Below are 24,816 nucleotides of genomic sequence, written 5' to 3'. Positions count from 1 at the left end.
AGGTGGGGGGGGGGGGGGGGTTACTGGCTGAATTACCAAGAATTTGCGCTTTGTTGCAACCTGTCCTCAGGCAAGGCTCGTTTAAGCCGGGTCCGTCCCACCAAGACGCATTCATCAGTTTTAATGTATTGTATATTAAAAATTAGGTTTGATTATATATTTAGATTATTATTATATTTTAAGTGTTACGTATAGTTAGGTCAAGCTGTCCTCGGGGAGGAGGTACCCTGGAAGTAATCACTTCAAAGCCACTACATTATTAGTGATATTATCTACTGCGTATCCATATTAGGTAAGGTTAGGTTTCATTACGTTTGGTTACATTAATAAGGTGTATTAATCCTAAACATATGAAATATGAAAACTATTTGAGTATCCCTAGAATTTCATTTACAGACACGCAAATTCTTTAGACTGTTTCAAAGAAAACGAGTTATGCATAGAATTGTAAATTTAAACCAAGTATTTATAATACAATAATGTTATAACTGGAGAATATTCTCTGTTTAGGACAAAGGTTGACTTGCCAGTTTACAGGTACACTATTATTAGAATCGTAATATGCTTTCAAACCATCACACATATCTAGATAAATATCTAGTTGTTTAACCAGGGCGGCTGGCTGGTCATTAGTCACATTACCCTGAGAACGGCCCGAGTTAGGCGTAGGTTAAGTTAGGTTAGGCGTAGGTTAAGTTAGGTTAGGCGTAGGTTAAGTTAGGTTAGGCGGAGGTTAAGTTAAGTTAGGCGTAGGTTAAGTTAGGTTAGGCGTAGGTTAAGTTAGGTTAGGCGTAGGTTAAGTTAGGTTAGGCGTAGGTTAAGTTAGGTTAGGCGTAGGTTAAGTTAGGTTAGGCGGAGGTTAAGTTAGGTTAGGCGGAGGTTAAGTTAGGTTAGGCGTAGGTTAAGTTAGGTTAGGCGTAGGTTAAGTTAGGTTAGGCGTAGGTTAAGTTAGGTTAGGCGTAGGTTAAGTTAGGTTAGGCGTAGGTTAAGTTAGGTTAGGCGTAGGTTAAGTTGTTGGGTTAAGCGTTTAGGATCTGCTGGCGACTATTTATATTTGAATTATAGTTGAAGCATTTACTGAGTTGCGATTCGCACAGGTCGTCAGAGAAGCGCTGTTCGAGAAATATTGGAACGTCATCAGGAGGAATTGAGTGTAAGGCGTTTTTCATTCATAAACAGGCAGGTTTGGCGGCTGCATGGAATGAACATTTGACCTTTAGTGATGAGGACGGACTGAAAAAGCGGCCAGTGAAGAGTTAATACTCCGGTCGACAACACTCTTGTTGTTTGGACCACACTTAGCGTACGTCGGCCACACTTTGTGTACGTCGGCCACACTTTGTGTACGTCGGCCACACTTTGTGTACGTCGGCCACACTTTGTGTACGTCGGCCACACTTTGTGTACGTCGGCCACACTTTGTGTACGTCGGCCACACTTTGTGTACGTCGGCCACACTTTGTGTACGTCGGCCACACTTTGTGTACGTCGGCCACACTTTGTGTACGTCGGCCACACTTTGTGTACGTCGGCCACACTTTGTGTACGTCGGCCACACTTTGTGTACGTCGGCCACACTTTGTGTACGTCGGCCACACTTTGTGTACGTCGGCCACACTTTGTGTACGTCGGCCACACTTTGTGTACGTCGGCCACACTTTGTGTACGTCGGCCACACTTTGTGTACGTCGGCCACACTTTGTGTACGTCGGCCACACTTTGTGTACGTCGGCCACACTTTGTGTACGTCGGCCACACTTTGTGTACGTCGGCCACACTTTGTGTACGTCGGCCACACTTTGTGTACGTCGGCCACACTTTGTGTACGTCGGCCACACTTTGTGTACGTCGGCCACACTTTGTGTACGTCGGCCACACTTTGTGTACGTCGGCCACACTTTGTGTACGTCGGCCACACTTTGTGTACGTCGGCCACACTTTGTGTACGTCGGCCACACTTTGTGTACGTCGGCCACACTTTGTGTACGTCGGCCACACTTTGTGTACGTCGGCCACACTTTGTGTACGTCGGCCACACTTTGTGTACGTCGGCCACACTTTGTGTACGTCGGCCACACTTTGTGTACGTCGGCCACACTTTGTGTACGTCGGCCACACTTTGTGTACGTCGGCCACACTTTGTGTACGTCGGCCACACTTTGTGTACGTCGGCCACACTTTGTGTACGTCGGCCACACTTTGTGTACGTCGGCCACACTTTGTGTACGTCGGCCACACTTTGTGTACGTCGGCCACACTTTGTGTACGTCGGCCACACTTTGTGTACGTCGGCCACACTTTCAGCGTACGTCGGCCACACTTTGAACAATAGGTGAGCCCACCGTACAGCGTGGCCAAGACCAAGCTTGGGTCAGCCCAAGACCGTGAACGGAAGATAGGAATGCTTGCCCCATCAAATACCTGAAGGGTGTGAGCTCCTCCCACCCTCCCTCCCTCCCACCACACGTTGCCAAATACCACAAGAGCAGCGCCAAGTGTTGATGGACGCCATAAACTGTTGTTGGAGTGATCCCAGTGATCCTGAGCGAGTGATCCTGGTCAACTATGGGTGAGTGATCCTGGTCAACTATGGGTGAGTGATCCTGGTCAACTATGGGTGAGTGATCCCAGTGATCCTGGTCAACTATGGGTGAGTGATCCCAGTGATCCTGGTCAACTATGGGTGAGTGATCCCAGTGATCCTGGTCAACTATGGGTGAGTGATCCCAGTGATCCTGGTCAACTATGGGTGAGTGATCCCAGTGATCCTGGTCAACTATGGGTGAGTGATCCCAGTGATCCTGGTCAACTATGGGTGAGTGATCCCAGTGATCCTGGTCAACTATGGGTGAGTGATCCTGGTCGTTAAAGATGGGGTGAGTGATCCCAGTTAAAGATGGGGCGAGTGATCCCAGTTAAAGATGGGGCGAGTGATCCCAGTTAAAGATGGGTCGAGTGATCCCAGTTAAAGATGGGTCGAGTGATCCCAGTTAAAGATGGGGCGAGTGATCCCAGTTAAAGATGGGGCGAGTGATCCCAGTTAAAGATGGGGCGAGTGATCCCAGTTAAAGATGGGGCGAGTGATCCCAGTTAAAGATGGGGCGAGTGATCCCAGTTAAAGATGGGGCGAGTGATCCCAGTTAAAGATGGGGCGAGTGATCCCAGTTAAAGATGGGGCGAGTGATCCCAGTTAAAGATGGGGCGAGTGATCCCAGTTAAAGATGGGGCGAGTGATCCCAGTTAAAGATGGGGCGAGTGATCCCAGTTAAAGATGGGGCGAGTGATCCCAGTTAAAGATGGGGCGAGTGATCCCAGTTAAAGATGGGGCGAGTGATCCCAGTTAAAGATGGGGCGAGTGATCCCAGTTAAAGATGGGGCGAGTGATCCCAGTTAAAGATGGGGCGAGTGATCCCAGTTAAAGATGGGGCGAGTGATCCCAGTTAAAGATGGGGCGAGTGATCCCAGTTAAAGATGGGGCGAGTGATCCCAGTTAAAGATGGGGCGAGTGATCCCAGTTAAAGATGGGGCGAGTGATCCCAGTTAAAGATGGGGCGAGTGATCCCAGTTAAAGATGGGGCGAGTGATCCCAGTTAAAGATGGGGCGAGTGATCCCAGTTAAAGATGGGGCGAGTGATCCCAGTTAAAGATGGGGCGAGTGATCCCAGTTAAAGATGGGGCGAGTGATCCCAGTTAAAGATGGGGCGAGTGATCCCAGTTAAAGATGGGGCGAGTGATCCCAGTTAAAGATGGGGCGAGTGATCCCAGTTAAAGATGGGGCGAGTGATCCCAGTTAAAGATGGGGCGAGTGATCCCAGTTAAAGATGGGGCGAGTGATCCCAGTTAAAGATGGGGCGAGTGATCCCAGTTAAAGATGGGGCGAGTGATCCCAGTTAAAGATGGGGCGAGTGATCCCAGTTAAAGATGGGGCGAGTGATCCCAGTTAAAGATGGGGCGAGTGATCCCAGTTAAAGATGGGGCGAGTGATCCCAGTTAAAGATGGGGCGAGTGATCCCAGTTAAAGATGGGGCGAGTGATCCCAGTTAAAGATGGGGCGAGTGATCCCAGTTAAAGATGGGGCGAGTGATCCCAGTTAAAGATGGGGCGAGTGATCCCAGTTAAAGATGGGGCGAGTGATCCCAGGTAAAGATGGGGCGAGTGATCCCAGTTAAAACGAGGGAGGAGTGGCAGTAAAGTAAGTTCTTTGCTTATTGTTAAAATTATGGGATGTTAAAATGTTAAAAAAGGTGATGTTAAAAAATTGAGAACAGATGTTAAAAAAAGATGTTAAAATATAAGGTCAGAAGGGCAAGAGATGTTAAAATATAAGGTCAGAAGGGCAAGAGATGTTAAAATATATCGTCAGAAGGGCAAGAGATGTTAAAATATATCGTCAGAAGGGCAAGAGATGTTAAAATATATCGTCAGAAGGGCAAGAGATGTTAAAATATATCGTCAGAAGGGCAAGAGATGTTAAAATATATCGTCAGAAGGGCAAGAGATGTTAAAATATATCGTCAGAAGGGCAAGAGATGTTAAAATATATCGTCAGAAGGGCAAGAGATGTTAAAATATATCGTCAGAAGGGCAAGAGATGTTAAAATATATCGTCAGAAGGGCAAGAGATGTTAAAATATATCGTCAGAAGGGCAAGAGATGTTAAAATATATCGTCAGAAGGGCAAGAGATGTTAAAATATATCGTCAGAAGGGCAAGAGATGTTAAAATATATCGTCAGAAGGGCAAGAGATGTTAAAATATATCGTCAGAAGGGCAAGAGATGTTAATTAAAATGAAAATAGCGGACACAAACATACCGTGGAAACACGATAGGCTGGAAATACTCTCTCTTAATTAAAAGCGAGTCGAGTTACGCCTTTTGGCATCTTGTGGTTTTAATTGGTTCGCCATTAATTGACGTCGTTATGGATGTGTCAGCAACATGTGTGTGTGTCAGCAACATGTGTGTGTGTGTCAGCAACATGTGTGTGTGTGTCAGCAACATGTGTGTGTGTGTCAGCAACATGTGTGTGTGTGTCAGCAACATGTGTGTGTGTGTGTCAGCAACATGTGTGTGTGTGTGTGTCAGCAACATGTGTGTGTGTGTGTCAGCAACATGTGTGTGTGTGTGTCAGCAACATGTGTGTGTGTGTGTGTCAGCAACATGTGTGTGTGTGTGTGTCAGCAACATGTGTGTGTGTGTGTCAGCAACATGTGTGTGTGTGTGTCAGCAACATGTGTGTGTGTGTGTCAGCAACATGTGTGTGTGTGTGTCAGCAACATGTGTGTGTGTGTGTCAGCAACATGTGTGTGTGTGTGTCAGCAACATGTGTGTGTGTGTGTCAGCAACATGTGTGTGTGTGTGTGTCAGCAACATGTGTGTGTGTGTGTCAGCAACATGTGTGTGTGTGTGTCAGCAACATGTGTGTGTGTGTGTCAGCAACATGTGTGTGTGTGTGTGTCAGCAACATGTGTGTGTGTGTGTGTCAGCAACATGTGTGTGTGTGTGTCAGCAACATGTGTGTGTGTGTGTCAGCAACATGTGTGTGTGTGTGTGTCAGCAACATGTGTGTGTGTGTGTGTCAGCAACATGTGTGTGTGTGTGTGTCAGCAACATGTGTGTGTGTGTGTGTCAGCAACATGTGTGTGTGTGTGTGTCAGCAACATGTGTGTGTGTGTGTGTCAGCAACATATGTGTGTGTGTGTCAGCAACATATGTGTGTGTGTGTGTCAGCAACATATGTGTGTGTGTGTCAGCAACGTGTGTGTGTGTGTGTGTGTGTGTCAGGAGGAGACGAAGTGGTGCAGGCAGACTCCGTGTACGAATTAAAGTGCCTATAAGACGGAGCCCAAAGGGTTGAGGAACCTGTACATCAGTCGATTGAAAGTTGAGGTAGGAGCCAAGACGTGACGTTCAGCTTGATACGGAGGATATGGTTAGCGTCTTTATGTACCGCGTCCTGTGAGGCTACGCCATCGAGGGTCGGGTGAGGGAGGGTTTGGGAGGATGGGGTGCGATGTGGGGTACGCTGAAGTACTGCGGGGAGAGTATGGTGAGGTGCATTGTCATGGGGAAGGAGAGGTGGGGGGGGGGGGGGGGGAGGAGACTACCCATGATGTGGAGTGACCAGTGTAGAGCAGTGCTGTTTTCCCGTCCAGCGACTCCCGTCCAGCGACCCCCGTCCAACGAACCCTGTGCAACGACCCCCGTCCAGCGAACCCCGTCCAGCGAACCCCGTGCAACGACCCCCGTCCGGCGAACCCCGTCCAGTGAACCCCGTCCAGCGAACCCCGTCCAGTGAACCCCGTGCAACGACCCCCGTCCAGTGACTCCCGTCCGGCGAGGTGTGTGACGAGCGCCACCACCAGGACCACCTTGTCCTCCTCCAATGATTTCAACTTTCACGCCAATGTTGTTGTTGTCAGTGTTGTTCACCGCAGTTATCACCAAGTCGTCACAGTTGCTGCTGCTAGTGGCGGTATGCTAACACTCTTCCTACCACTCTTCCTTCCACCAATCCTCTCCATCCTTCTCCCAAAAGTTTACCCCTACCCCTCTTCCTCCTACCCTTGCTTCTGCCCCTCCTCCCTCCCTCCCTGCACTCTGCCCCTCCTCCCTCCCTCCCTGCACTCTACCCCTCCTCCTGCCCATCCTCCTCGTCCACCCTGAACTCGTTGCGTTGCTGGGTACCATTCAGGTTTCGTTGTGGGTGTGTGTTTGTGTGGTGGCCTCTATATAGTCTGCTCCCGCCCACCCTCCACCATAAACGCTCCACCACCCTTCATTCTTTTCCACAGTTGAGCGAGTGAGTGGGTGAATGAACAAATGGGATTGGTGAGTGGTTGGTTGTGGTGGGCTAGTGGCCGGGCTTCACGTGAGACATTTCGACTCCAAGTGAGCTTCAGATGCCCTACCGCCAACTAAACATACCACTATTGTAAACTTACTTGGTGCTGCAGCTGTAGACTACATCGGCATACCTTAAAGAAAGCTAACATTCAAAAACTACAAGCTGTGTAAAATATGACTCTACAGAAGATACATCAACTTAACATCAGACTATAATATCAACCCATCAGGGTGTGGAACACGATAGAAATGTTAGAAGACATAAGATTACTCCAGATGAGACGCACCGCTGCCACAGCTGGTGGCCCAAGAGCCTCAATCTACACGATGAAAACCCAGCCCCATAATACATAATTACTAGATTAAATACTGACCAGAAATCCCTCCCCCTCTTAAAAATAACTAAAAATAATAAAATATAAATAAATAAAAACTGAAGACCCTTAAACAGAACATGAAAACATTTACACAAGGATCTGAGTGTGTATATGTGAGTGCTACACAGTATTCATCTACAGACCTCCATATATGCTGAAATTTATGTGAAGAACTTCACACACACTCACAGCTGCCTGACAAGAGAGAGCAAGCACGTGCTCTAATGCACCAGCTGCCTCGAGCCCCATCGTCACTGCCTAAGATCTGGTACTCCAAGATGTCACAGAACCAAGTGACCATCTTCGCTCCAATCACCTGTGTGAACTGCTGAATCATGACGTCACAGGCCACTACTGTTTGGCTACTCCAGGTCACGTGACCTGAACACCATCTTGAGAGAGAGAAGCAAATGGTCATCAAATGGAACCCAAAATACTACCCCCCCCCCTAGACATGCTCTTGAACAAAAACTACATGTAGCATTGGATCCTTGTGCAAGGGAGATGCAACATTTACAGGTGACAGTACTGAAATGAGTGAAATACTGAGGATACAGTACGATAATATTTTCAGTGAATCCCTGAACACATTGAAGATCGATCATCCAAGCAAGTTCTTCATAAATGCGATAACATCAAATCATATATCAGATGCCACCTCTGACCCCACTGAACTTTGAAGTGGCCATATGCACTCTGCACCAGACCCGTATTCCTGCAATTCTTTATTCATTCAAAATTGGAAAAAACTATTACAGGCCATTTTGATAATCATTTGTGATAATGATATTGATAATCATGTGTGATAATCAACAACAGAATCATTTGGAGAAGGAGCCTAAATACTAGCGTTATCCCGACACTTAAAACAGCGGTGATCACACCACTCCACAAAGGAGGTAATAAGGAACAGACAAACAATTACAGACCGGTAGCACTAACATCACATATCATAAAAAGCTAAGAGTGTAGACATCACATATCATAAAAGCTAAGAGTGTAGACATCACATATCATAAAAAGCTAAGAGTAAAAAGAGTGCTAAGAAGCAAGATCACAAAACACGTGGAATCACATTTGCATCTGACAATTGCTAGATCTCTATAACATAACCTTAGATGCCAGGTAAAACGCTGATGTACTATGCAAAGATTTAGCGAAAGCATTTGACAGAAGTGACCATGGTGTTATTGCACACAACATGTGGAAAAAACGAATTACTGGCAATGTAGAAAGACGAATCTTTATTTTGCTAACGAATACAACCCAGTGTGTTTGTTCAGTCCCCCAGGGTACTGTGTTTGTTCAGTCCCCCAGGGTACTGTGTTTGTTCAGTCCCCCAGGGTACTGTGTTTGTTCAGTCCTCCAGGGTACTGTGTTTGTTCAGTCCCCCCAGGGTACTGTGTTTGTTCAGTCCTCCCCAGGGTACTGTGTTTGTTCAGTCCCCCAGGGTACTGTGTTTGTTCAGTCTTCCCCAGGGTACTGTGTTTGTTCAGTCCTCCAGGGTACTGTGTTTGTTCAGTCCCCCCCAGGGTACTGTGTTCAGTCCTCCCCAGGGTACTGTGTTTGTTCAGTCCTCCCCAGGGTACTGTGTTTGTTCAGTCCTCCCCAGGGTACTGTGTTTGTTCAGTCCCCCCCAGGGTACAGTGCTTGTTCAGTCCCCCCAGGGTACTGTGCTTGTTCAGTCCCCCAGGGTACTATGCTTGTTCCAGTACTTTTTCTCGTCCTCATATCAGACATAAACAGGACACAAACTATTGCACAACAAAATGATGTTTAATGTAGTTCCAGCTCCTCGCTATGGTAAATACGATAATATCAAAGCGGAAACCACACACAAAACACAGTCAACTCGCACCTTAGAAAGAAAAAGCAATATTAACAGATTTTGAATAATTATGTCGGAAGACCTTACTTTTTAAGAACGCAATAAAGTAGGTGTCATAACGACAATTAAAATGACAGGTTGGACAACAAGAACCTTTCAAACAAGAGATGACAGACCAAAGATGACACAATGATGAGCACATGACACTAGTGCTCTCTAGGATGGAATATTGTTGTACATTAACACTACAACCCGTTCTCGCACTTGCTTACAGTCAATATTGGCTTATTTAATAAGTGTATATGTGACATACTAATTGTGAATATTTTCATTTACCTTGAAAAGCTTCTTAGAAAACACCGACCTCACCTAACCTTCTTAGTATGTTAATACTACTCAATAATTGTAATCAAGAAGCAATAAGATGCTTATCTTAACATACCAAGAAGGTTAGGTGAGGTCGGTGTTTTCTATGAAGCTTTTCAAGGTATACGAAAACATTCACAATTAATTAGTATGTCACATATGCACTTAATAAATAAGCCAATATTGACTCAAAGCAAGTGTGAGAACGGGTTGCACAATATACACTTAACAACTTTTCTAGCATTCAATACTTAAAAAGTTGCCGACCTGTAACACGTGCAGAGATCTTTTAAGGCCCGAATCCTTTCTATAAAACATCTAAATTATTGGCACTTTATAAGGAAAATCTATTTTCTAGAACGTAGGCAAAAGGAGTACATAATTATTTACACGTGGAAAATATTACAGGGACTGGGTCCAAATCTGCACACAGAAATGACATCACATGAAACCAGGAGGCATGACAGGATGTGCAGAATATCTCCGTTGAAAAGCACAGATGCAATGGGTACGGTGAGGGACAGTTTTATCACCATTAAGTGCCCGGCTGAGAATAGAAATAGCCTAAGCTACTCTATCCCTTTGAGATGTATTGTCTCAATAAACGTACTTAAGTGCCCAAAACTTTTAAACACTTTCCTTCTAAACTTAGGAGGCAAAACTAGCGTCCTGGCCACTAATGGTGTTCAGAAGAGAACTTGATAACCAACTCCAAACGATACTTGATCAACTGTGCTGTGACATACATCAGACTGCATGCAATGGCATCTACCAGCCTGGTTGACCAGGCCACCAACCAGGAGGCCTGGTTGGAGACCGGGCCACCAACCAGGAGGCCTGGTTGGAGACCGGGCCGCGGGGACAGTGCTTCCCGATAACATGACAGACAGGTTAGTAAGTGGCGAGTGAGTAGGTGGGTGTTGCAGAAAGAAATCACATTAACGTGACGTATCAATGATCAAATCAGTAGGAACCACGAGGAGGATTCGAACCTGCACACTGGGTGCTCCCAGACACACGCCTGGGTGTTGTTAGGGAGTCTGATGCATTGAGTGACCATCATAGAGTAATTAATGCCTGCTAGGGGAGCCGGTGGCTGAGCGGACAGAACACTGGACGCGTGATGCTGTGGTCCCGGGTTCGATTCCGGGCGCTGGCGAGAAACAATGGGCAGAGTTTCTTTCACCCTATGCCCCTGTTACCTAGCAGTAAAATAGGTACCTGGGAGTTGGTCAACTGTCACGGGCTGCTTCCTGGGGGTGGAGGCCTGGTCGAGGACCGGGCCGCGGGGACACAAAGCCCCGAAATCATCTCAAGATAACCTCAAGATAACCACCTGTAGAATCCCTGTGAGTAAGAGAGGTCAATAATAGGAAGCCAGATAGGCAGAGTACTGAAACAGTGCACAGAATCAACGTAATTGTTGGCTTTCCGTCGGTGCGCTCAGGTCTTGAGTACTGAAGAGGTTTCCTAACCATATGTGGGGAAGGATAACAAGACACTCAGGGTAAGAGAACATACTATCGACCACACTCACATCCATTGGGCACCCCAGGCACACTCACTACCGACTCAACCATGATGAGTCGAGTGCCTGGGGCATGTAGGGATAAACTGTGCAAGCTGAGGGTGTTGACCACTAAGGGACGAGGGAATAGTAATAAAGGGGCTATATATATCTACAGAAAATAGAACACAAAATAATGGATGCAAATTTGATAAGTTTAATTTCATAAGAACCCTTGACAAATACCGGCTCGGGAATATGGTTCTAGATACATTTAACAAATTACCTGGGAAATAAATAGACATGGGATCGCTGCTGTGTTTGAAGTGAAGGTTAGCCATGTATGAATGAGTTTGGTATAAATAGGTGCTGCCTCGCACCAGCCAAAAGGCCGCATGAGGTTTTATTTACTCGTGTTCTGATGTGTTGTGTCTTGCCAGTCTTGCCAGACGAAGAATAAGAGGAGACAATCCTTTATCAGAGGCCTGGAAATCGTAGACTCAAAATAGTATTAAAACTCACTATCTAAAAGACAACTAGAAAGTATAGCGTCTGCAGCCGTCGAACACTACGGAGCCATCCAACAGGTTTAAGGAGAATTCAACATTGCTTCCCCTCGTACTAAATAAGAAATGCATATGTTTACACTCAGAATGTTCGGTAGTATGTTTATTGTTTGTGATGTGTGTCTATATATATTTATATGAACACGTTGTACTGAACGGGGTGAGAATAGCTTGAGCTACCTCATCCCTTTGTGTGTATTTTACCTCACTAAACTTATTTAAATTTCAATTTAAATTCGTACTAAATAAATACTTTACATAAATAAATTGTGAGATGTCGGTGGCCTTCACTGACCTCACCTCAACCCTCCGTCATTTCCCCCACTTATATACACTAGCCCCCCACCCCCCCCCTCAGTATGTCTGGGAGATTTGACAAAGCCTTTACAGGTGATGGAGGAGATGAAGGGTGAGGGGTGGAGGTGATAGTGTTGGTAATGGTTGTGTGCTGGGTGGTGAAGATGGTAGTGGTGATGGCAGTGGGGGGGGGGGAGTGATTGTTTGTGGTATTGGTGGGGAAGGGGGCGGGGTCACCTTGGCTAGAATCCAGGATCTTCAGGTATGCCCCCTCCCCTGCCCCCCCTCCCCTGCACCCCCGTCCCCTACACCCCCGTCCCCTACACCCCCGTCCCCTACACCCCCGTCCCCTACACCCCCGTCCCCTACACCCCCCCCTGCCTTCTTCTCTACATTGCTTTCTAGCCTTACCCAGCCACCCCCCACCCCCCCCTTTCTCCAACTCTGTTACTAAGCATTTTGCTTACCCCGCTGTCTATGCTTCTCTCTTATATCTCTTAACACTCTTACACGCGTATACTCGCCTAGCTGTGCTTGCAGAGTCGAGCATCCGCTCTTAAGCCTCGCCTTTCGACCGTCATTAGTTCAAGGCAGTGACTGCCTCACGTTTTCCTTGTCATATTTACATTTAATGCCATATATATATTGATTTGGTTTCGGCAACTTCCTCAGCAAGTCCGTTCCATTTATTTTCGACTTAAACTTAAAAAGTTCTGTCTGATATCTCTTTGACTGGGTTCGATCCCAGGCGCCGGCGAGAAACAATGGGCAGAGTTTCTTTCACCCTATGCCCCTGTTACCTAGCAGTAAAATAGGTACCTGGGTGTTAGTCGGCTGTCACGGGCTGCTTCCTGGGGGTGGAGGCCTGGTCGAGGACCGGGCCGCGGGGACACAAAAGCCCCGAAATCATCTTAAGATAACCTCAAGATAAGATAGTGTCTTCTATGTCGTTATCACAGGGGCCTCACAACTGAGTGGACAGCGCTCGGAATTCGTAGTCCTGAGGTTCCGGATTCGATCCCCGGTGGAGGCGGAAATAAATGGGCAGAGTTTTTCACCTTGATGCCCCTATTCACCTTGCAGTTAATAGGTACCTGGGAGTTACAGCTGCAACGGGCTGCTTCCTGGGGTGGTGGGGTGGTGGTTGTAACAAAATGGAGGCCTGGTCGAGGACCGGGCCGCGGGGACGCTAAGCCCCGAAATATCTCAAGATAACCTCAACCTCAAGAAAACCTTGAATTTGTCAGGGCTAAAGTCTAGTAGCCATTTCTGAAGATTGTCTAGTTCATCTTGTATTGCAGTCCTCAGCTCTGATTTGCTTCATTAGCTTATCATCATCAGCAAAAATTGACAAGAATGAACTTCCTTCGTTAGATCGTTTACGTATATTAGGAACAGGTTGGACCCTAGTACCGCCCCTTGAGGTACTCCCCTCGTTACCCTTCGCCAGTCTGATAAGTCTCCACTTACTAAGACTGCCTTCTTCCAGAACGGTGTTCATTCACCCACTTTATTACTCTTTCCGATACAACAGCCTGTTTTTCTAGATTGTATAAGAGTCGCTTGTGAGGATCAGTGTCAAAAGCTTTTGGCAATCCAGTAAGATGCATTCAATAACACTTTGCCTCACTTGTTCTATCGACCTATTAAATCTTCCTTCAGCTAGTAATAAAGCCATCATGCCTGTGTGGGTTTTCTCATATTTCTGTTTCCCATAGTATTCTTACTAAGAATTTTCTGACCCTCTGGTATTCGCCTTTATGGAAAGCTAGCCTTCCATTCCCCCTCTTCCCCTGCTCTTGCCGCTGCCTTCATAATATACTACATAGTCAGATGCAATATAAATGGCCACTTGACCCCTATGCTCAACGTCCACAATGTCCATTTCGCTTTGTGTGAAGCCTAGGTCCAATCTTGCTGATTGCTTTCCTCCCGTACTTGTTGTATTAGGAAGTTTCTTTGTACAACTTTTACTAGTTTCGCTTTCCAAGTTTCTTCTCCCATTATCTTAGATCCATTGATTCCCAGTAAGTCTGTCCAAGATTGAAATCTCCTATTACTAGTAGCTTTGCTCTAAATCTAAGGGTTAGTTCAGTCACACTGTATGATATTTATGCAAGCTTCCTTTACTGTTTGATTCCACTTAATAAAGCACCTAAATTATTGGGACTGCATAAACTCACTCTAATTATACTCCCTGAAAAGCCTGCGCGAGAGAGCAGCTTAATGTACAACTGGAAAATATTAAGATGGACTAGTTCCAAATCTTTACATGAAAATAATTTCTTATGAGACGAGAATTCCCTACATAACTGTAAAAGTAAATATTGCAAGAGACATCTTGGCCGTGAGTCATTGCAATGAATGACTGACAGTTTCAGACCAAGAGCTGAAGCTTGAATTCGCTAGGTGATCGCTCTATTCACACACACATTTGTTTATTTTTGGCGTGGTGTTACCTTGGGAGGCTGGGGCCACGAGTTGAGTGGCCCCAGGTGTGGTGAAGTTGGTACCACTGTTGCAGCAGTGGTACCTTCACCCCCCCCCCCCCCCCCACTTGCCGTCCTCGACCCGTTATACCCCGCCTCCTCTCCTACTGCCTCATGTTTGATTGATGAAGATTAAGCCACCCAAAAGGTGGCACGGGCATGAATAGCCCGTAAGTGGTGGCCCTTTTGAGCCATTACCAGTATCAAGAGCTGATACTGGAGATCTGTGGAGGTGCGACTACGTCACGACCTGCGTGACGGGAGATGTCTCCCGTGTACTGCCTCATTCTCACTATCTGTGGTGTGAGGGTGGTGTGGTGGTGGTGTGAGGGTGGTGTGGTGGTGGTGTGGTGGTGGTGTGAGGGTGGTGTGGTGGTGGTGTGGTGGTGGTGTGGTGGTGGTGTGAGGGTGGTGTGGTGGTGGTGTGAGGGTGGTGTGGTGGTGGTGTGAGGGTGGTGTGAGGGTGGTGTGAGGGTGGTGTGGTGGTGGTGGTGTGGTGGTGGTGTGAGGGTGGTGTGGTGGTGGTGTGAGGGTGGTGTGGTGGTGGTGTGAGGGTGGTGTGGTGTGGTGGTGGTGTGGTGTGGTGGTGGTGTGGTGGTGGTGTGAGGGTGGTGGTGGTGTGGTGGTGGTGTGGTGGTGGTGTGAGGGTGGGGTGGTGGTGGTGTGAGGGTGGTGTGGTGGTGGTGTGAGGGTGGGGTGGTGGTGGTGTGAGGGTGGTGTGGTGGTGGTGTGGTGGTGGTGTGGTGGTGGTGTGAGGGTGGTGTGGTGGTGGTGCGAGGGTGGTGCGTGTCGCCGCTCAGCTCTTGTGACCGAGACACCTCACCAACTGGGCTAATTTTACACCCAAATAATTGCGTGCGTCGATCTGGATAAAACTTGGAGGCTTGAGAAGATGTTAGGGAGGGACGGAGAACCGGCCACACGGTCGGGAAGATGCTGTACATAGTTTATATTTACACAACAGCGAAGGAATTTTATGTATACCTTTTTTTTATCTGTGACCATTGTTACAGGAAGTTTGTTTTATCGTGTTATTGCGTCGCATCAGAGTATAAGTAGTGGTACTTAAGAGTAATGCTTTCCTACTAAATGTTAGAGGGGGAACGACTTTAACAACCATGCAGGTTGTTAACGACCTACACGGCGTGGCTCGTCCGGTGGCGGGAATTCTGTTGGCCAATCAGAATCACCGGGCGAGGCAATGAGTACAGGTCAGAACATGGGCAGGGTAGTACTCTACCACCCTGTCGACATGGCTTAGTTGTGTGACCAGTCATATGGCGAAATTGTAACGAGGATCCACTCTCTTCTGAAATACGACCCGTGGAAGATGGTGACTGTCAACGCCGTGGGGAGTGTTAGAAATCTACCGTCGACATCAGGATAATAATATTGAGCCACGAGAAGGTAGAAAAGTTCTACAGACGATTGCGTTAGCTGTATGTATATACCGTCGTGTCAGTGTAGTTGGCCGAGGGTCTCAAGAACTGTCTTGCTATTACGTAGTGGATACTGGCAAGAGAAGTAAAAGGGTTCGGAAGAGAACCATTATCACTACTGAGTAACGCTGCTCTTTGTTATTGTACTCAAAATAAATAAATAAATATATATAATATATATATATATATATAAACTGTACATCTAATGTACAGGTCCAGTAATTCGTATATATAACTCGACATATAAGATACCCACGTTTTGGGTAATATAAATATCCATGATAAAATTTTACCTATATTTTATTTTGTCCTTATTCAGGGCTGAGTTATGTCCGTGTGTCGCACCTGACAACAGGTCAGGCTGAGGAGGACGACACCTGACTAAGTCAGAGAGGATAACACCAGATTTATCTATAAACTATAGTTATCAGAGTAATTATACACTAGAAAAGAATAAATTAAATGTGCTGGGCTATGTAATCGCCAGTTGGGTCCCAACACCATTGTATTGGTCAGTGGTGAGATGTGATGGTGGAGCAGTGAAGGGAGAGGGAGCTGGCAGGTGAAGCAGAAAGTCAACCGGCCAAGCTGCTTGTCGCTCAATAAACCATGCGTGAAGAGCAACAAGCAGGTTGGCAGGCATGCTGACAGAAAGGTAGGCAGACAGCTGAGAGTGAAAGCAGTGAACATGCCTTCAAGCAGGCAGTTAGAGCCGAAGGCAGCAGTCATACATGGAATCAGCAAGCAGGCCGGCAGGTAAACATCCGGCAGGAAGGGAGGTAATTGTTCGCTCTAACTTGCATGTAGAGAAGCAAGTAGGTAGCCTCTCAAGGAAGCAGTCTGGCAAGGAAAGTAGTAGACCGATTGCCTGGCTGGTTGGTTAGTAAGCAAGATAGCATTTAGTGCCCCTGCCTGCCTGCCTGCCTGCCTGCCTGCCTGCCTGAGGTGCACATTAGTAGTGTGCCTGGGTTAGGATGTTGCACAGCACGGCACTCATAACCAGTTTACAGGGCATTTTCCACAGTATTGTACAACGTGACCTCGTATGACCTGAGCTTTTTTATGGCCACAATTCTGTAGCTTTGTATTCTCAACAGTGATTGGCTACCGTGGTTTCCTCAGTGGACACGGGTCTTGTTTTAATCCTGTTTGAACTAAATGGCAGTCAGTTAGCCTCGGGCAGACATACAACTAAATGTATGTCTACCTGCCTGCCAAAATTTTGGTTTGAAGAACAAATACACGCACGTTGCCAAGGAACACTTGAGTGGAGAGGAATGCAGATAGTTGAATGAATCAGTTAATGTGGTGTGTGGGGGTGTGTGGACTGGGCTGTTGTGTGGGCGTGTGTGTGTGTGGGCGTGTGTGTGTGTGGGCGTGTGTGTGTGTGGGCGTGTGTGTGTGTGGGCGTGTGTGTGTGTGGGCGTGTGTGTGTGGGGGCGTGTGTGTGTGGGGGCGTGTGTGTGTGTGGGCGTGTGTGTGTGTGTGTGGGGCACGCGTGTGTTTGTGGAGTATGTGTATGTGGCACACATGGAAGCTGGTTACGGGGTATGTGTTTACCTACATGTTCTACCCAAGATGACCTTGCAGGAAGCGGGAGAGCTACATTGCCTCACATTAACTTTCCGTTATACTTGTTATGTTAACTGCTCTTGAGACTTGGTGTGTGTGTGTGTGTGTGTTTGTGTACTGTGCTGGCGAGTGTTCACCTTCAAGTTTTTGGCTCCGCCTCTTACTTTCAGTCGACTGGTGTACAGGTTCTCATGCTCTTTGAGCTCTTGTTATATCTACACTATACATATAACAAAATGGGCCCGGAATCTACATCTTGATGTCTTGGTTCGTCACATTCATTTACCAATCTGTCGCCTTAACAGTCTTGTACTTATATGACAGTGTCAGACCACGGAGGAAGAATTGAAACAGGAATTTCCTTAAGTACTTTCGTATATTAATGCACCTTTAGAAGGAATGATTTACAAGTAAAGTATTAGACTAATTATATATATATATATATATATATATATATATATATATATATATATATATATATATATTGGTCAGGAGAGGGAGGTGAGGTACAATGAAAAATGAATGGGAATTAGGTAGATACGAATAAGAGCTGCAGAAGGCATATTGGCCCATACGATGCAGCTCCTATTTATACCCACCAACAGGCCCACACATGGATAATAATAATAGCATAAGATAGTAAATATTTACAATGGCTTAGTGAGACAAATGTGTACCAATGATCCTACTCAAATCGCTCTTTAATTGAGCTATCAAAAATGAATCTAAGTTATATAAACCACTTCTAATGTTAAAATTACATTCTTTTGTAATCTGTATTAAAGCAGATTCAATTATGTTCCTGTTATGCTTTAATATAGATTACAAAAGAATGTAATTTGAACATTAGCAGTGGTTTATATAACTTAGATTATATAAGAATCATCTGTCTTGATTCTTCTCATAATTTTTGCATCATAAGCAAACATTAAGAGGAATGAGTCTATACCCTCTGGAAGATCGTTTACATATATTAGAAGCAGGATGGGTCCAAGTACAGAGCCCTGTGGGACTCCGCTGGTGACATCTCGTCACTCGGATGTCTTCCCCCTCACTCGCTGTTTCCTGTTGCTTAAATACTCCCATATCCACTGGAGCACCTTCCCTTTTACTCCTGCCTGTTGCTCCAACTTTTGTAACAGTCTTTTATGGGGTACTGTGTCAAAGGCTTTCTGACAGTCCAAGAAAATGCAGTCTGTCCACCCTTCTCTTTCTTGCCTATTTTTGTTGTTGCTTGGTCGTGTGTGTACGTACTCGCTTATTTGTACTCGCCTATTTGTGGTTGCAGGATCGAACATTTACTCTTGGATCCCGCCTTTCTAGCTATCGGTTGTTTACAGCAATGACTCCGGTCCTATTTCCCTATCACACCTAGTTTTAAAATTATGAATAAACTTTGCTTGCACAACCTGCTCCGTGTTCGTGTGCGTTTGCTTGCTTGCTTGCTTGCAGGTGGATCATGTCGCACTAGGCTCTACAAGGCCACCACTGTTCTTTCCTCACCCTCCTCCATTCCTTTAACTTCCTCAACTCACAAAGTTGTCTTTCCTGCTTGCTTATTCCAGCTGTGTAACATTTGAACTTTGAATACCACAGTAGAAGAAGGTGGTATTGTCTTGGCTTGACCACACCCTGCGCAAGGTGCCGTCAAGTCCCACGTAGGACGGTGTAACAACGCTTGTTTTCAGGGTGTCAAAACCATATATATTGTTAGGTTAGGATATATTAGCTTGGGTTAGACTGTGTTAGGCTCGTATGGGTTTGGTTATGTTTGGTAGTTTAGGTAAGGTTTGGTTGGGTTGGATTGGTTTAGGTTTGGTAGGTTTAAAATCCGCTGACAAATCGTCTTGTGTTCGAGGCTACCTGTCTTATGTATGACCCTCTGTCCTGCGTGACAGTGAATACTAGCATTAACCTCAATTTAATAAGACTATCAAAATCCTCAGATTAGGCAAAATTGTAATTAATTTTGTCAATAAAGATGTTAATAATAATAATGTATCCCAGCTCACACTTGACACTCAAAGAAGATTATATCAGCTCTGGGGTTTGTGTATATTTGACCCGAGAGAGAAGAAATTAAAGTTTGCTTAGCGTGTTAATAAATATCTTCCAGGAAACAGAATACAGAAATGTTCGCATATATATAGTAATAGTGAATGATATTAGTACAGATGTAGGTCTCATAGCCACTACTGCTAAAGTGCGAATGTTGGTAATAATATTGTAGCGACAATGGCCTGTATGATGTGTGAGTGTACTTCATGTTTTATAATGATTACAAAAGGTGCAATCTTAGTAAATTGCTGTTTTAGCTGTTCAATACATTGTTGCAAGATCTTGAGCATTGAATTGCATTACTGTGAATATATATTTATATTGTCACATAATTACCCTCATTCGGGTACTGGCTTCTCCTAAGCAGTCATGGATAACTCTTAATCCATTCAGGAGTTTATGTAAAATTTTTCATGTGTATATTGTGAAATAAGAATGTATAATAATATGTAACACGACATTCTATGTTCTGTTTGTGGCGTTCCGGCACCAACCCTTTCGCTGACACATTGTTTAGCCACCGGCAGGATAGTTTAGCCACCGGCAGGATAGTTTAGCCATCACGCCACCTGCCCTCCTAGGAGGCAGGTCGGGCGACGTAGGCACAAGCCAGCCGGTTTATTCAGTCAGCTGAGGCGCTCTGCTAGGGGTAACGTCTCAATTTCTTTATTATGTACCCCATACCCATCCCGTGGGCGGTGGTGTAAAGGATCACAGGATAAAAGGATTACCCGTCCTCTTAAACATAACGTCGCTTTTGGCTCGTATGCGCACTATGGCCAGAAGTGGACGTAATTTGAAATTAAATAGACTCAGAAAAGTGACGTACTGTCCCGTTTTCTGTCCGAGTCGTCCGGCCTACTCGGAATGGTTAGGAGAGGAAACTTTCAATTAACATTTTCATACAAGTTTGAAACTTTGAGAATTACTTACCCACCTAACCAACTAGAGGACCCTTAACTTACTGTTGTTGAAAAAAAATATCCCAAATTTATTTTCATTTTCAAATTACGTCCACTTTCTGCTATACGGGCAAACGGCCAAAAGCGACGTTATTTTTAAGAGGACAGGTTGTACAGAGGCGCACAATCGGTTCAGGAACGTCTCTAGTGATGAATTGTCACTGCCGCCGCTTGTTAAGAGTTGTGTTGGTACTGTATCTTGTACCGCTGTACTTTTATACTCTGTTGTTGTCAGTGTCGGGGGTCATTTAGTTAAAATTAGAGTTTATGCTGTTATTTAATGTTGGGTTATAGCTTACCTGTGCAAAAACAGTTATATTGCAGTTAATAACTTTTATTTTGTTTTATTAAAATTTATTTTTGTTTTAACTTTGCCTTTGACTTTACTCGTTTCCCCATATTCACGTTGGTTTTAATGTTTTTTTTTTTTTTTATTTTTTTAAGTGCTTAGATGGGGTTGTTTATGTACTTTATTTGGATAATTTGTATATATCACAAGCACAGAAAGCAGCATAGATGAGTTGTGTCGGGTAGTACTACTGGTTGTTGTACTCGAGAACTCGTTATGGTTCAGTCGGTAGTGTGTGTGTGCATAGGGGAGTCCAGGGAGGTGTGTTCGATCCCATTGTACGACCTCGATGTTTTCTCCTAGAGAACACACCAACATATAATGCATAAAAGAAGAGCGTTCATCTAGAGACAGTATACACGTCCTCACTTGTTGATCATGAGTAGATCTGTGGGGCCAGACAGGCTCACACCCATGCTGAGATCACCTTTTGAAACATTGAACCGATTTGGAGAGGAAGCCGATGTCTTCGTGATAGTCACTCCTTAATGATAACACGTGGCCAGCTTTTTTTTTTTTTTTTTTTTTTTTTTTTTTTTTTTTTTTTTTTTTTTTATATATATATATATTTATATATATATATATATATATATATATATATATATATATACACAAGTTGTTACATTCTTGTACAGCCACTAGTACGCGTAGCGTTTCGGGCAGGTCCTTAATCCTATGGTCCCTGAAATACGATCCCCTGTCGCGAAGAATCGTTAAATTGTATGTATAAATTGTATGTAAATTGTATTGTATTAAATTGTACTGGTGTATTCCTGTTGGCCTGCTGACTACCACATCTATTCTACCATGTACAACAACTCCTACGCCATTAGCTTTATACATTTTGTGTGTTTTTATTAGTTTTATTAGTTACGAGTGGCAGGGAGTGAGAGTAAATGCAAGCACACGTGCCTTTACGCGCTCTTGTTGGTAACACACACTTCGTCACGTAGAACGTAAATCATTAATTTTTTAACATTTGCTTCTCAAACGTGGATACTATACTACTTCAGTACGCGTCGCTCCCACGCAGCAACACTCTTGATACACAAGTCCTATATCTTCATACTGGTGTGTATATCCTTGTTCTTAATTAAGATAGCAGAGTCAGAGGGCGGAGGGATATGCTCATTGGGTAAGGAGATAGAGAGCAGACACGTCCCACAGTGGAGACCCCTTTGTGTGCCTTGTTGCTGGTGGTGGTGGTTGTTGCTGGTGGTGGTGGAATGGTTGTTGTTGTTGCTGGTGTTGGAATGGTTGTTGTTGTTGCTGGTGTTGGAATGGGTGTTGTTGCTGGTGGTGGTGGAATGGGTGTTGTAGTGCCGGACCCTGGAGAAACAGAGGCGGTATTCTTGTTCTTGTGTTTTGCCCTGAAGGAAAACTGTACATTGGACGGGACTTGTTTGTGTTGCAATCTGCGCCTGGCCGCCTTCCTCTTCCTGTGTCGGGCTTGTGCGCATAATATTCTTGCTCAGAATAATGGTTGTTTTTGTTTGTGTGGTGGTGCTGCTGGTGGCGTGGTGTTGCGTGTGGTGGTGGTGGCATGGTGTTGAGTGTGGTGGTGCTGCTGGTGGCGTGGTGTTGCGTGTGGTGGTGGTGGCATGGTGTTGAGTGTGGTGGTGGTGCTGGTGGCGTGGTGGTGGTGGCATGGTGGTTGTGGTGTGGTGGTAGTGTGGTCGTGATGTACATACCTAATAGTGTTTATGAGCAAGTGAGGTCTAGCCTTATTGTAACTGCTACGTTACAATTAGCTTTGATGTTCGAATTGTTTGTCGAATCTGACCATGAAATTGTGGATGGAGATGGCTCCCGCGGCTTCATTTTTTCAGTGCATAACACTGGTAGACCTCCAACACAAGGTGCACAGTATTCTTATACGTTGATGACTAATTTGTATTTCCAACACCTTCCTATGTCTTCTTGTACTGCTTCATCTCGATATAAAGTGGCAGTACTTATTCGTATATTCTCCTCAGTATCTTGTATGTCGTGATCCAACCCGTTCTCGCAAATTTAATATGTGCATAGGTGACATACTTAACATAATAGATACCCTTAAAAAGATTCATAGAAAACACCGACCTTACCTAACCTTGTTAGTATCTTAAGATAAGCATCTTATTGTTTCGTAATTACAATTATTACCTAACCTATAATAGGTATAGGTTAAGTAATAATTGTAATTACGAAGCAATAAAATGCTTATCTTAAGATACTAACAAGGTTAGGTAAGGTCGGTGTTTTCTATGAATCTTTTTAAGGGTATCTATTATGTTTAGTATATCACCTATGCACGTAGTTAATAAGTCAATATTGACTTTACGAATTTGCGAGAACGGGTTGCGTGATCATATCCGTTCTGGTCCTTATCTCCTCTAGAGATGTGAGATTTAGTTCCCTTAACCTATTCCCGAATCTTAACCCTCTTTAGTTCTGGCACTAATCCTCTTGTATCTTTACCTTTCGTCTTTAGATGTTGTGCTTTGTAAGGTACAGATCCCAGGCCGGTGCTGTGTATTCTAGAATTGCACAGCACTTACATAGGCTGTAAGTGTATTCTAGATCACTTACAGCCTATGTAAGTGATCAGCCTTACATAGGCTGTATAGATTGTGTTGAGTCTTTATTTAGTCTTTTAAATGGCGGTGTAATGTTTTCCAGCTTCACATATTATACTTATGTTACTCTGTGTGTGCTTGTGATGTTGGTGTTTGAAATTGTTACTCCCAAATCTTTCTTTTTCCGTTTCCTGTAGTTGCTTACTTTTATGATGTAGATACCTGCTGGTCTCGTATCCTTCCCATCTTCAGTACCTTACACTTGTTGAGACTAAACTCAAGGAGCCACTTATCTGGCTGCTCCTGGAGTTTAAGGTCTTCATGTAGTTGCGTTATGTAGTTCTTGGTTTTTCCATTCCTCATAACCTGTGAACATTGACACGTACAATCTCTCTCGGAAAGGTCATTCTCAAAAATTAGAAATAAAAATGGTCTAACAGTGAGCCTTGGGGGACCCTACGTGTCACATATCAAGTTCTGCTAAGTTTATTGAGGTCATAAAATACACTCCAGAAGGCTAGAGTAGCTTAGACTATTTCTACCTTCCAACTTAACACATCTCTGTAACCAGATACCTCTCTGGCTGTGACCCTTTGTTTTCTGTCCTTCAGGTACTCCATTACCCAGTTCAGTGTTTTGTCAGTTATCTGAGCCTGCTTCTCCATCTTGTACAACACCTTCCACCAGGAACCGTATGAGATGCTTGTTTTGACTCTCTAGGCAGTCTACCTCTGATTCTTATTTCTGTCGTATTTTGTCTACCTTCACATGGAACTCTGATATTTGTGACGCATGACTCTTTCCCCCTATAAATCCATGCTGCCTTTTAGTGACAAAGTTTATCCTCTCCAGGGGCTTATTGTTCTCCACCAGGCTATTTTCTCTAGCACTTTATACTTGTGTGACACTGGTTTATAATTTAGTGCAAATTTGCTGTCCCAAATGAGATGAGGTGCGCCTCCTGCGACTGCTAGGAGTGCGTGTGTGCGCGCAGGAAATGTATTCGTAGTTACACTATTTAGCTGTGTCAGCCGGGTGCGAGCCCTGGGCAGAGACTGAGCACCAACCCTTAACTATTCCCCCCTAGTCCAACAACAGTAACTGACCACCTGGTTATAAACCAATTGGAAAGTAATGTTTTACGGAAAGCCCCCTCTTTTTTTTCATTGTATCTGTTTACCATATTCTATAATATGGAGGAGACTGTGTGATCAATAGGACGAGGTTTGATCCTATTAATTACATGTAATTCATTTGCAAATTGTCTCCGCTTCCCTCCTCTCTCGGGTGTGTTCATTTCTGCCTCTCTTGACTACCCTCTCTAGTTTCCTTTCTTAAGTTCTCTACACTTTTTCCATCATGCTTTTTATGGTGCTCTCCTTCTCTTCCCTACAGTGCCTATTGGAACAAACAGGTGGTGGTGGTGTTGGAGTGTGGTGGTGGTGTTGGAGTGTGGTGGTGGTGGTGTTGGAGTGTGGTGGTGGTGGTGTTGGAGTGTGGTGGTGGTGGTGTTGGAGTGTGGTGGTGGTGGTGTTGGAGTGTGGTGGTGGTGTTGGAGTGTGGTGGTGGTGGTGTTGGAGTGTGGTGGTGGTGGTGTTGGA

General features: G+C 45.0%; 2 protein-coding genes across 2 annotated transcripts in view; one reads left to right on the top strand and one right to left on the bottom strand.

Moving 5' to 3' along the window:
• LOC123759307 (uncharacterized) overlaps positions 1 to 24,816 on the top strand; it is a gene marked incomplete at its 3' end in the record, with an annotated part of 233,911 nt that overhangs the window by 45,319 nt on the left and 163,776 nt on the right.
• LOC138370487 (sciellin-like) lies at positions 1,299 to 23,880 on the bottom strand. The gene is made up of 3 exons (XM_069334856.1): positions 23,758 to 23,880; positions 23,471 to 23,581; positions 1,299 to 2,297 (listed from the first exon to the last, which is right to left on the bottom strand). Exons 1-3 carry the CDS (start codon positions 23,878 to 23,880, stop codon positions 1,299 to 1,301), a joined length of 1,233 nt encoding a protein of 410 aa, XP_069190957.1.

This window comes from Procambarus clarkii, chromosome 32 (assembly GCF_040958095.1).
Source record: "Procambarus clarkii isolate CNS0578487 chromosome 32, FALCON_Pclarkii_2.0, whole genome shotgun sequence".
Classification (NCBI taxonomy): Eukaryota; Metazoa; Arthropoda; class Malacostraca; order Decapoda; family Cambaridae; genus Procambarus; species Procambarus clarkii.
This window is presented reverse-complemented; position numbering and strand designations above follow the sequence as displayed.

Coding starts and splice junctions, on each gene's coding strand:
- LOC138370487 (XM_069334856.1), bottom strand. CDS start 23,880: ATGGAGAAGCAGGCTCAGATAACTGACAAAACACTGAACTGGGTAATG. Junction 23,582..23,757: donor GAGATGTGTTAAGTTGGAAG/GTAGAAATAGTC, acceptor CAATGTTCACAG/GTTATGAGGAATGGAAAAAC. Junction 2,298..23,470: donor TTAGTCTCAACAAGTGTAAG/GTACTGAAGATG, acceptor GTACGCTGAAAG/TGTGGCCGACGTACACAAAG.